The following is a 13,377-nucleotide window of genomic DNA, read 5'->3' as shown; positions in this document are numbered from 1 at the left end:
ACAAAATGAAGCAAGATGAAGTGATTTGATTCAGTGTTTCTCTTCCAATGTTTACACTTTTGTCTGTGACTCTGCTGTCTTCCTTCAGTGCTTCATATGTTCTTCCATATATCTCTACTATTTATATCATGCTGTGAAGAAAGAAATGTTATGTGTTTGCCTGCGCCTGTGAGCATAAATGAAAAAGAAAATCAGAATCTTTTCCTTTCTTCTTTGTTTCTCAGGATGGCCTAGCTGTGTTGTGTTGTCGGCAGTCTATCAGCAGTGAGCTACCTGGACCAGAGGTGTGTTATAGAACTACTACTTTATTTTCCAATATTTAAAACAACTTAATTACATTTGTATTGTCCTACCACTAAGATAGGGCAAAAGAATGGCCTTCAAACCTCAGGACCACATTTGCAAATTTGTTATGGTACTAAGCCGTCTATGCTATGGAATTTGTTCTTCTCCTTTAACCCCACAATATGCAGTAACCAAATATTTTTTTCTTTTAACTTTGATAATAGGTGTTTACCAGAGGCGGCAGCAGGTTGCAAAGATGAGTGTGACCTCCTGGTTCCTGGTGAGCAGCGGGGGGACTCGCCACCGACTCCCCCGGGAAATGATCTTTGTCGGCCGGGATGACTGCGAGCTCATGCTACAGGTAAACAAAACAATAATGCTACAGTAAACGCCTCTGACTGCTGCTTCAATAAACCAGAACTGGACTAGAGCTGCAACTGTTAAATTAATAGCCAAATATTCCACATAATATTTTCAATTAACCGGTTTGAGTTATTTTGTAAGTAAAATTAAGCAAAAAATGTTAAATGTGAATATTTTTTGCTTCCTTTACTCCTCTACAACAGTAAACTGCATATATTTGGTTGTGGACAAAACAATATATTTAAGGATTACACCTTGGACTTAACAACAAAAAAAAAAAGAATGGCAGTCTGTTAGCAGTCTGATACTTAGTAAGTCACCCAAGTTTTGAGACAATATCATAGCCAGTTAAACACTCAGAGCCTGACACTTGTAAAGAGGTTCACTCCAGTCATATAAATAACCTGCTGACCTCACAGGAGTCAGTTTCATAAGCTCACTGTTTACTGCGTCTGCCTGAAGACACTACAAATGAGCTGTGTTTGCATGCCGTTGCTCTTGCAGTAACAGAACATATTTTTATGTCTTGATGTTGATGTGTGTGTGACTGTGTGTGCACTGAGGTTATGTCTGTGCAGCTGAGCACACATCCAGGGAGACCATGTGTATGCTCATGTGTACCTCTCTGGTCACCGTACTATTAATAGAAAGTGGGGCAGATACCTCCTGAGTTAGATCTTATCAGGCGGAGTCTGTTGCAGTCAGTAGAGGGTGCATCCATGGCAGCAGTTTCTGTTATGACATTACATACAAAGAGACATTTTAAGTGGTACCAGTGTCTGTCAGACTGTCACAATACTTTCAGGACTCTCACTGATATTTATTAATTTTGACTGTGTTGGTGGAAATTAGCTTTACTTCACTGTGTTCAAATCACTGTGGCTAATACAAAGCATTAAATTGGATTTATGAATGCATGATTTATTATTAGCTTAAATTAATCACATTTCATGCCTTTTAGATACAGTTTACTCCAATTGGTGATACTGATCCTTACAGTATCAAATCCAAACTTTAGAGATAACAAAAAAATAAAATAAACTTCTGAGAGGCTGAAGCATAAATCAGATTTATAAAAGCATCCAATATATATTTCCTTTGGGAATGAACAGCAGTACATGACTGATTAAAGTTAACGTTTCCTAAAATCCAAGTGCACAGTATGGTTCACTTTTCCACTCTACTAACTTTCATTTTATTTGAGAAGTCTGCTTGATTTACATCGTCTTCTTCTCACCAATTTCTAGCACCTTGCAAAGTAGCTTTTAGCTGCTCAGCTGTGAAAAAGATTGTCAGCCTAAAAATAGTCAGTGTGGTGCAACCAAATTTTAATTTAAAATCTGTGTATAGCTGCATATTTCCCATAAAAAAAAAAATTGAGTTATTTTTTTGTGGTCTTTGTGGTGAGTTTATTTTGTTAACTAAAGCCACCAGGGCCAAGAATGGACTCTCAATCTCAACTGAAAAAACTTCCTTATTTTTGAAGACATTACACAGTTGTAGACAGTCTGTCTAAAGTTGACCATGTTGGCCTTTCAGTCTGCCGATTGAATTTTTTAGTCTCCTAGCTGACCTTAATCTTCTCACAATCCTGTTCCCAGATGAGGAAACTTCAGGACAGAAGTTATTAGGGTCATTAATGAAGCATGTAGAGTTGTTAAAGATCTTTTTTTTTTTCCAAACACATTCTTTGATATATCTCAGATGACCTGAAGGTCTTCTGCTCCTCCGTTTGTGTATGTTTGTGTGCTCTTGTATTCCTAACCTTGTGATGTCTCTGGAATGATAGAATGATAAGGGGAATCTTTCAAATTGAGGGAATTTTTTGGCTGTGTGTATGTGTGTGTTTTGAGTAGCTGCTTACGTTTGTCCTCCATGTGACCGCTTTAACAAGCCAAGGCCTCATCACATGGCTAAACGTTCAAGTCAGCTTGTGTCATGCACAAAATAAAACACAAACACGCACGCACACTGACAGAATATCAAACGATTGTATGACATGAGAATTATCATGCTGTTATTTGAGTGGTTGGAGTGAGTGTTTTGTTATCGATTTGGTGTCATCTTGAAGGATTCACCTGCAGCTTGTTTTTTCCATCAATCACACATATGTCCATGGTTTTGACAGAATAGATTCTTACTTATTATATTTATTGAAAAGGGGAAGAAGTGTAATAAATCCAGGGACAGTCTCCATGATGTCAGCCCGAATCATATAATATATTTTTCCTGTGGGTAAAATGGATACAGGAAAGTCAGTAAGGCTATTTGAGCTCTTTCTGTCTCATAGCTCAACTCATCTGCAGTGTGCGTGTGTTTTGTTTCCTTGATGAATCAAATTTTACTCATGACTTTATCTCTTCCACTTTTTATGATTAGGTCCCTTTGTTTGCCTGTCTAAAATAATATGTGTTTCATTTCAAGCACATTTTGGGAAAGTTTTCTGGTCATTTTGAACACCTCAAATATATCTATTTTGCTGACCCTGTCTTTTTAGTTAGGCTATGTTAAGCTACTCCACATCTGTATTCTAAGTTGCCTCTGCACATATTCAGTTGGTCAGCAGTATATCTATGTGTGCCAGCAGGAGTCTGCTCTATCCTGCAGTGTGAGGTACAACAGACAGCTCACTTGGTTTCCATCCTGTTTGATCTAGCCTAATCTCCCTAAGGTAATCTGTTGAGTTGGCTTCAGCATGAGTGCGCAGTCCAGGTGTCTTTCTGTTTGAACAAGGAGAGTAAAGTGCTGATAGGAAAGATTCATATAAGAATTCAGCTCCCAGAGACATTACGGTTATCTGGATCTCATTGTGCAAATTACTTACTTTTGGTTTTGATCGTTTGATTCTCGAATCAAGTGTGTGATTCATGAGTCAGACAAGGTGGTTCAGTTGCACAACAATTTAAAACTGTTCATTGATTTGTTAGATGGACCAGTCAGCCCTGAACTACAATCACTTTGAGCACTCTGAGCTAATGACTGAGCAATTTGTTATCTTTTCCTTAAACTGAACATCTTCTGACTCAGACAAAGCAGACTTTCAAATCATCATAACTAAAATTGAAATGAGATCTAGTAAAGCCAATATAAAAGCAAAACAATTTCTGGACAACGTATCACTTTATTTCTTGTATTTTATTGATGTGCCTTTTCTGAAGGGCATTTGGACATTGCAGCAAATTTGCTTAACAATCAGTGTCAATGCATACTTCTAGATATGGTTTAAAATTATGTGACATTGATACATGAGTAGGATATTTGCCAGATTCCACAATATATTACTATCTAAGGCTCACATCCCCTCTTTTGTGTTTACTATACAGAAGGTTGCAGTGTTTGTGCTGGAAGCAGTTTATCCTCAAAACAGCTGATAGGCTCATATCTGGACACCACAGAAAATCAATACTTTCACCGCCAGTCCTTCGTTTGTTTAAGTGTTCTCCTTGTGTGTGTCTGTGTGTATGTGCGTACACAGCTGCGCATGAATTTGATGCCATCAGTATGTAGTATGCAGTGTCAAAGACATTGAAAATCCTGCTGATAAGCTTCAAGCTAATATTTTAGTAGATATCAGAAATAGTTTACATTGGATGCTCATACCTCCACAGAAATTTAACACAGCACCGTCTGCTCCAGTCACACACAGCCCTCTAATGGTTTTTGTAAGAAACAGTTCCTGTTCTGCAGAAGAGCAGCACAGATGAAAAGTAAAACTAATGTCCCCCTCTGCCTATTAAGAAATGTGGACCAAAGACATCTGAGCTTAATGACTACATCTTAAAAATCACATTCAGATCAAAGCTGTAACCTTTGGGTTAATGCTCCATGTATGTGTTTTTGTTTGAAGTCCCGCAGCGTGGACAAGCAGCATGCAGTCATCAACTATGAGGCTGGAACTGACGAACACAAGGTCAAGGACCTGGGCAGCCTGAATGGGGTGAGTACACAGATAGAAATATGCAAATGCAGAGAGAGGACAAAGAAAGATAAAAGGACGAAAGAATGAAGAAAGGACAGAAAAGAATAGAGGAGAGAGGAGAGATGCATGATGGATGAGGGGTGAGGTGAGATAAGAGAATGAGTTTAACCTGCTGAAGGAAGGGTAAAGGGGTTTAGAAGGAGATAGATTGAGACTGCACGGAAAAAGAAAAATTAAGAGATACAGAGGACACAATCAAAGAAATTCAAGGTTAAAACCTCAGGGATGATGACCTGAAGGGTTAAAGGTTAACTTATTGCTTGGCAGTCAATAGGAGCTTCAATTTTATCAATCTCTCTGTCAATAAAGATTTGTATCAGGACTGGTGTCAATTGGAATCTAAAACTAATTATGCAAATGACAATTTAAGGGCACAATCTGTGATCCAAATATAAACAAAGGGGCGCACAAAAACGCAAAATACAACCCTGGAGCTCCAGTAGATGACAAGAGAATACACATAAAAATGAAAAACAATAAAATAAACAAACAACAACAGAACACAGTTAAAACAGTTGCAGTCAAGAGTAGATTAGTTTGTAATTGTGGTTTTAAAGTGACATTTAGGTACAGTTGTCTGTTTTAATGCTTGTAAAATATTGCAAGTGTGTGCAACACAAAGCCCCAAATTTAATATTGGACACATTCCTACACGATTTAGCTAATATTTCACAACCCACAGCAATAATGTGATAGTTTTGAAAGGGTTGTTGAACAATGTGGGCTGTGTATTGAGATTTTTTCTGGTAATTAAACAAATCTGTGTGTGGAGAAACGCACAGCACAGTCTCTGTTGGCTGTTAGAAGGTATTTTGGGAAACACTGAACAACACTAACTGAAGACAAAGTAGATTAAACAGGTTGAGGGATAGATGTTACACCAAAACTTACACTATACACTTAATCACAGTACATAACATCATTTTTGGTAAATCCAAACATTTATCTGTGACTTTTAAGGTAATTTTGCATCATAAACTTGAGAAACATTAATTAACTCTGTTTTCCTCCAATTTTTGATACACTTCACTTCTCTATTGTATCTCAGTAAAACCCGGTTACAGTGTCCACATGCTGTTAGTCATATGTAGTGATTAGCAATCAGTCACAGCCCACCAGATTGGACACACATGCAGAATGTCCTTCACATCCGCTCCAGCTCTCAGACAGGAAGCAGGAGTCAGAGCCACTTCCTGCTGTGTCATTAACCATCCAGCTTCTTTTGCTGGATTCAGAGGAAGTTTTCTCCTGCTGAGTCAGTAGATATACAGCGATTTGCCACGGTTTTGAGTAAAAAGCTGTGTTTGGGCAGCGCCACCATTTACTGTCTCACTGGAGGTGTTTGGTGGTTGTTTTGTGAGGCTATGATGACTGCATCTCACTAGAGGGGAGAGAGGAATGTTTTATTACAACAGCAGTGCAAGTATGATAGAATTTCATTTGCAGTTCAGTGAAACATGATCTGTCTCAGAGCTGCATAGTAGAAGGAGGGGTTGAAGGGGGAATGGGAGTGGGAGAAAGAAAACAGTGAAAGGGAAAGAAGTGCATTGTCATGCTCAGGCCTTTAGTCCTGGCTGTGCAACTGATTTCTTATAAAGAGACACTAGGATCAGCTGACTCGACTGTTCAAGGCTTCATGCATTATAGGACCTCACTGACCACATGCAAGTAACATTACTGCCTAGCAACAGTTTCAACCACTAAATCCTGAAACCAGAAATAAATATCTGAGTAATATTTAAGCAGAAGCTGGTATTCCCTTTGATCCAATACCATCAGTAGATCATCCAGTCCATTCAGGATTTGCTTCTTTTCTTTGTCATATTTGCAAGTAAACTGAATATCTTTGGGGTTCTGACTAATAAATCAAGTTGAAGATATCAAGACAGGCTCTTTCACTAACGTTTTTCACTATTTTCTGACATTTTATAGGCGGAACAATTGTCAATTACTCAGAATATAATTGCAAAATAGGTTTACGATGAATATAATCATTAGCTGCAACACTAATTTCAACTTTGAAGCACAAACACTTCTCTGAGTGACACAACTGTGGACCGGCTTAATCAGATGACTTTTTGTTGTGTTTATCTTCTTTCACTTTCCAGTTACTTTTATATGCAGTCTTCTCAGAAATAAAGATTTGTTAAGGACTGTTAACATTCACACATAAACTATATATTAATTTGTGTCATTGTCTGTTTATATCATTGTTTATTGTTGAATTTGATTTAAATTACTGTCTAATTCTTGTATTTTCTTCCCGCTGCAGACCTTTGTAAATGATGTCCGCATCCAGGAGCAGATGTACATCACTCTGAAGTTGGAGGACAAGCTGAGGTTTGGATATGATATCCTTTCACTTTTCTGATTTTTTAAAACCTCACACCCCACCATCAGGTGGATCCTTCCTTCCAAAAACATGTTCAAGCACAGATATTATTATTTTAATTCTTACCAAAATGCCATATTTCTTTGCTATATACTATGTGTAGATAATACAATTTACAGCTTGAAGTAGTAAATAAATTCATCCATATGTGTGTGTATAAAATTTGTGTGTGTCTGAACATCATAATTGTATCATATCACATATCATAATTGTAGCCAGTCTTTCCTTAGCCTGTCTGTCTCACATACCAACCTGTTCACGGTGGTGAGAGGAGAGCTCACTGTGCCCGAGGAGGCTCTTAAGGTAAGAACATATACATGAACAACATGTGCCCAAACACACACTGTCAAGTATCATTGTTCACCAAGAAACACAGTTGTAGTGTACTACTGAAATATCTATCTATTGTTTATTGTTCAATTTCTCATCTCCCTATAGCATGAAAAGTTCACCAGCGGCCTCCAGCTCAGCAAAAAGCCGTCCAACGGTGAAACCACTACTGCCACAACCACAAGCAAGTCTCCCGCTAAGACCCCAACAAAGGCACTTAAGTCCCCCAGTGGCAGCAGTCTAAGGCCAGTGGAGAGCAGAGCAGCGGATGGGGTCACTTCTTCCAAAGAGCCACAAACTAAACCTTTGGAATCCCATAAAGTGGACGAGAGGATGGGAGGTAAGAGACAGATCATAAAGAAAATTGTGACATTTTTTGGGTGTCTTTTGTGCACTGTAGTACCTAGTATTTAATGTGAATTAAGGCAATTTGCTGTGTTTATTTGGTCATACTGAATACAAAACCTTAAATTTGAGTTTTGCAACTGTTTAATTCCAAACATAGGGTTATAGTCAGAAATGATAACAGAGCAAGGGATCATATTATTACCACAAACTCTTCACAATGTTCTAATGTAAATACTAAAATTGCCCAATTTCAACACCAAGTCACAGAATTTGGATGTATTGTGTTTTTCTACAACCCGAAGAGCACTGGCTTCTCTGTTCTGGGCTCCTGTACTGTTGTTGATATTTTATGGACCACATTTTCGCAACACAGAAGTACAAGTCGTATACACATTTGTGTTTTTATGCTTTTGTAAGCATTTAAGGATTGTTTCCTCCTCTAAGAAAACACATTGTCACACATAATATGGTGTGGTGGGGTTTTATCTCAGGCCAGCAGGGGGTGGACATGGTCACCAGGACAAGGGCTTTAACCACTGCACCAATATGCTGTCAGTCTGTTTTAACATAAAGGCGGTTTAGATTTGAGAGTGTCCCTAATAACTGCTGTCACTGACCAGGCTAGGGTGCTAGCAGGGGTCCTGGTTAAGCTCCAGATGTTGAAACAAGGCCACATGGGGCTTGTGTTATTGCAAAGATTTAGCAGTAACAGGGTCAGAGTGCGTACATAATGCACACCCATATGCCAGCACTACTTTTCTTAAAATGCTGTTACATTCACAGGCACGCACAAGTGTACATTTGCAGCAAACACACAAATACTGTACGTGTTGCATGTCTCCCAGTCTACTGCTCATGTGTTTAATGACACCCCTCTCTGTGGTTCTGTGCATGTAATCCTGCAGTGTTACTACTGTAATACCAGGCTTCACCCAGATATTATGCCTCACAGTGAACATACATTCAGTAGCTTTTATATAGAAGGGCCCCTCTCTACTGCATGCAATTTGGCACAGAGCATCTATAATTATCTGGATATACTGTGATTAAACTTACATGGCTCAGGATAAGATGTACTTAAAGGAAAAGGAGGTAAAGGAAGAGAATAAAGCAGGGAGAGGTTAACACAAAAAGAAGGTGTCCTATGGCACTGTGCTCTAAGCTGTGACATTTCTGGTTCAAATCTGGCTGGAAACCTTTGTTACATGCCATTCTTGCCTCTCTCAACTATGTTTTCTGTCACTTCTCTACTGTGCTGTCCAATATAAAAAAAGAAGCTACTGCGGAACCAAACAGCAGAGCTTGTCCTATGTCAGCTTTTATTCTAATGGGAAGAGAGAGACAAACGGAAAGTCTCTCTTTGATTTAAACTGCTTGTGTCTGAGAGAGTAAGAGAGACAGAGCGTGATAGAGAGTGTGCACATATCATGTGTGTGTATCCATCCTGCTAAAGTTCTGAAAATAGGTCAGTGGTGCAAGACCCGACCAGAGGGGCTTTAACAAACACACACACACACACAAAGAACAGCTGGGTTCACTTTGTGTCATCATGATACAATGAGCAGTTTATGTCAACAGTAACAGAGTGTGTGAAGAACGTAATAAACACGTTAACATGGTAGATTCCACTTAAAGCCACATTAAAATGTGCACTGTCTGCGAGGCTTTGTAAAATATGTCTGCATCTGTGCATTTGTCTCAGCGGACGTTACAGCACTGCCTCGTGGGACCCCCCTGTATGGCCAGCCGTCTTGGTGGGGGGATGGGGATGCAGATGATGAGAACTCCTTCAAACAGGAAAGCAAGTCATCCAGCAAAAAACACGACAGCTCCATTTCAGGTAGGAGGTATTCTGATTTCAAACTTCCATTTGGAGTACCATCACACGCATTATCTTCACTGTAATTCAAACATGCAGTGCTTAGAGTGATGGACAGAGTGGTTTAAATGTTTGAAGTGAAAATATCATATTGCCAAAACATCACTGTTGTAAATAGAAGAAAGCTGGTTGATTGTCAAATGATAACCTCTGTATTTGTCACATTTTACCAGATATTTTTGAGTATTTTTGTCTCAGAGTAAAGTTTTTAAAAAAACTGATTGAAATCATTTTCAAACAAACTGTTTACCAACAAAGGTTTAATCAAGCCCATGTAGTAACATCCTTTATACAGTCATGTTTTACAAAGTGGCAATCCTCGCCCCATTTTTGCTTGTGAGCAACTGAGCCTTTTGAGGATGCCCCTCTCATACCCAATCATGAGACTACCACCTGTTACCAATTAAGCTGTTTACCTGTGAAATGTACCAAACAGGTGTTTTTGAGCATTCCACTACCCCCACCTCCACTTCCACTTCCTAGTCTTTTGTTGCCCCTGTCCCATCTTGTCCCAGTTTTACACTCCTCATGTTTGTAGCCATGCTTAGTGTGATGAATCAGTAGAAATAGTACATTTAACATGCCTGATATCTTTAATATAGTTTTGGTCACAAATCATAGCATTTGTTTGTATATGTCTGTTTTGTATAAAAAGTAGAAAATGTTCTGGTACAGTAGGTATGTCACTGTATGCTACAAACAGGATACTATTGGAAAGCGCATTACTAAATTGAATTATGTAGAGCAGATTATTTTATTATTAGATTATTAATAGTGAAATAATAGCTTGATCCTAATGCCCTCTAACTCAGTTTATTTGCTCTGTAGTGGAGCTCTAATGGCCAGCCGGACTGTGTGTTTGTATGTGTAACAATGTATATTCAAGTGCACACAAAGGCTTTTTTCAGAGCCTGTATGTACGTCTGTTTGCCTACTATATATGTGTGTATGGTGACTGTTGGACTGGGGGGATCCAGTTAACTGTGGTGGATAGTCAGAGTAACAGGATTAGAGGCTACACCAATAGTAAAACAGCTCAGCGGTGCAAATTCAGTCTGTGCCAGGCTGGTTTAGTGTGGACCAGTGTGGTCATAAGGAGTGGGGGGAGGTTAATCATACACAGACACTGGAGCAGACTGAAGCGTTGTCAAATCTCTCGCCACATCTGGGTGGATAGTCTGGCAGCATCTTCACCAGCCTAAGAAGGAATACTTTGTTTATCAGCTCTTGTTTAACGATTGTTTGTTTTTAATTATTTTTGTGTGAAAGCATGCAGATTTTGCTTGGGATTTTAGCAAAGAATTTTTCTGTTAGTGTGAGATTAGCCAAGACTGTCATTTTGGAGTAAATCTGTGCAAGCTTGGCAGGGTGATTTGAAACCCTGAAAGCTCTCCAAAAAATCAAGCAAATGGGGCTGGCTACTTCAGTCATGGAAGTGGGTAAGTAGAAGGCATTTTGCCCTCTTGGAGCATTGACTTTTTGGCCGAGTGCTGAATGGATGTTTTGATGTGGGGATTGTTTTGTGAAGCAGCATGCTCCAGGGGGTGTTGCACAGTGTATTTATGTAGATTACACAGACCTCAGCATCAAAAGCAGAACTTATCAGTGTCCATTTTTTAAAAAAGGTGTGAGCACGCCCTCTGTATCTGCTCTAATAAACTGTTAAAATCAGATACAGCAGTGAAGGGGAAGTGAAAGAGAAAATGAGAGGTTCGGGGCAGGAAGTGATTTTGTTGAGAGTGTGTTTTTGTATGTCAGTTAAGTTTAGTGTGTGTCCTTTTCTCCTTCCCAGTGAATAGGCTGTGTTGTCAGAGCCCCCTACCCCCTTCCTTGTGTATTGTCACTCACGCCGATTGGGTTACGCCATTGCACCAGCTCCCCCATTCCTCCCAACACACACACCCACATACACACAGCCTTCAAACAGTCTACTCTCTCTACACTATACTGCAGCAATCATTAGCTAACCACTCTCTAATTCTCTGGTAAGTATTGCTTTCAATTCCATATACTTTGGTTAATGGAGCTGGTAAAGGGCTTTCAATTTGAATCAACTTTTTATTCATGTGACATCCACTTACCTTGCACTTGCTTTACTTCCTTTGGCTCTTTTAGGAATTATTTGCTCAATTAGTCATTAGAATTCGTCGGAAGCCCAGTACGTTATAAATGTGTTGTTATTTTAAGTGTTTCCACAGTTACTTAAAATCAGTCACACTTACCTCATAGCGAATGCTTTATGTTATCCGTTTTAATCTTGGTACGTAGTAACTCTAATGGAAAACATAAACGCTGATTCTATAAAGCCTAGGTTTTCACATGTTTATTGTAAGCCAACAAAAACAATCTTGCAGCATTAGTTTGAAATGAACATGAATGGAATTAAACTCATTCATGAAACTTCACAGAAGTTTTTAGGTGCTTCCCAGACAAGTCTTGTGACTTATGGTGACATCATTGGCGGATGTGATAGTATTCGCACCTATTATGTATGTGAGAAACAGGAAGTTAAGTCAGTTCATCATGATTTCGAGAACAAGTAGCAAATAAGAGGTACTGTTCCGTCTGTTTTACATGTTTGTGTTTTTTTTAGTTGATATAGTTCATTTATCGAAATATGAACAGAATTAGATAGAAGTTTAAACCTTACTAAGCCTTGTTTGCATGGTATTATTTTCTCAGTTACGGCATCACTCGAAATGTTTGATCTCAAGATCTTAACATTTGCACTCTGTTTAAATCCATGTTGTAAATCTTCTCAAACATGCAGAGCAGCTCATGCTGGCAACCACAGACCTTGTTTCAAAGACAAATCCAAAGAGATTCTTTAAGTTTTAAGTTTAGTTTACAACACTGAATTGGAAAATAAGCCTTCTAATTCAGAGGTTCTGTTTCTGGGAGATCCTGCTTTGTCTTGTTTGGTCTTAATAAACATATTTATAGAATATAATATTCATTAGAAATGTACTCACTTTTTATTTATTTATTTATTTTTTACAAATAATTATATTCTGCAGTCAGTTTCTATATCTTCTTATTGCCGATTGCCATATGTTCCTACATTTGCTCTCCAAAATGAAGCAGATGGCCCCTGTAATTTCTGAAAGCATCATTTATCATATTCAGATCCCACAGAGGCTCTGTCTGTTAATATGAGCAGATGAGAAAATAAGCGCCCCATATTAGGAGTGCCCCAAAGCAGGTTGTAAAAGGCTGTACAAGAACTTCTTGTCATGCGTGACTTACATGACGTGAATGTCTTTACAAGAGACGGAACAGAACATATATGTGTATGTCTTTGTTGTATTTGTGCTTTATAAGGCTGCATCCTCCCCCAGAAGGAGACAGTAATTCTGTTGAATTATGCTTGCTGAGGAGAGGACCATGATTGAATTGGTCCATTTTAGACCAAGCTTGACCTTTCACTCTTCGACTTTTGATAATGATTCCCCCTATTCATCTCCCACTGTCACATTGTAGCATTAGCATGTCAGGTTATTAAACTAACAAATGCTCAAGATCTAGACAGAAGCAATGACTGACAACTCACTAGTTTAGGGGAGATATATGGTGGGCTGCAACTAATGATTATGTTCATTGTCGATCCCAGTGCATTAGGCAACATTTTCCAATTGCTTCTCTGGTCCAACCAACAATGCAAAACCCAAAGACTCTACTTTTGATTTACTATCATAAATGACAAAGAAAAGTGGCAAATCCTTTCATTTAAGAAGCTGGAACAAGCAAAAGTTTGAGATTTCCACTTCAAAAATGACACAAGCAATTAACTGATTATCCAAA

The 13,377-nt window shown here is 38.7% G+C and overlaps 1 protein-coding gene across 1 annotated transcript in view; it reads left to right on the top strand.

The window, feature by feature from the left end:
* The first annotated feature begins 222 nt into the window (after positions 1-222).
* Positions 223-13,377, top strand: part of cep170aa (centrosomal protein 170Aa) — a 31,607-nt gene continuing 18,452 nt past the window's right edge. Inside the window, exons 1-7 of the mRNA XM_073482590.1 lie at positions 223-284; positions 510-646; positions 4,496-4,585; positions 6,900-6,978; positions 7,264-7,322; positions 7,458-7,689; positions 9,400-9,537. Coding sequence (XP_073338691.1) covers positions 542-646; positions 4,496-4,585; positions 6,900-6,978; positions 7,264-7,322; positions 7,458-7,689; positions 9,400-9,537 — 703 coding nt within the window. The 5' untranslated portion in view covers positions 223-284; positions 510-541. The remainder of the gene's footprint in view (positions 285-509; positions 647-4,495; positions 4,586-6,899; positions 6,979-7,263; positions 7,323-7,457; positions 7,690-9,399; positions 9,538-13,377) is intronic.

This window comes from Pagrus major, chromosome 15 (assembly GCF_040436345.1).
Source record: "Pagrus major chromosome 15, Pma_NU_1.0".
NCBI lineage: Eukaryota > Metazoa > Chordata > Actinopteri > Spariformes > Sparidae > Pagrus > Pagrus major.
Note: the sequence above shows the minus strand (reverse complement) of the source record. Positions and strands in the feature narration are given on the sequence as shown.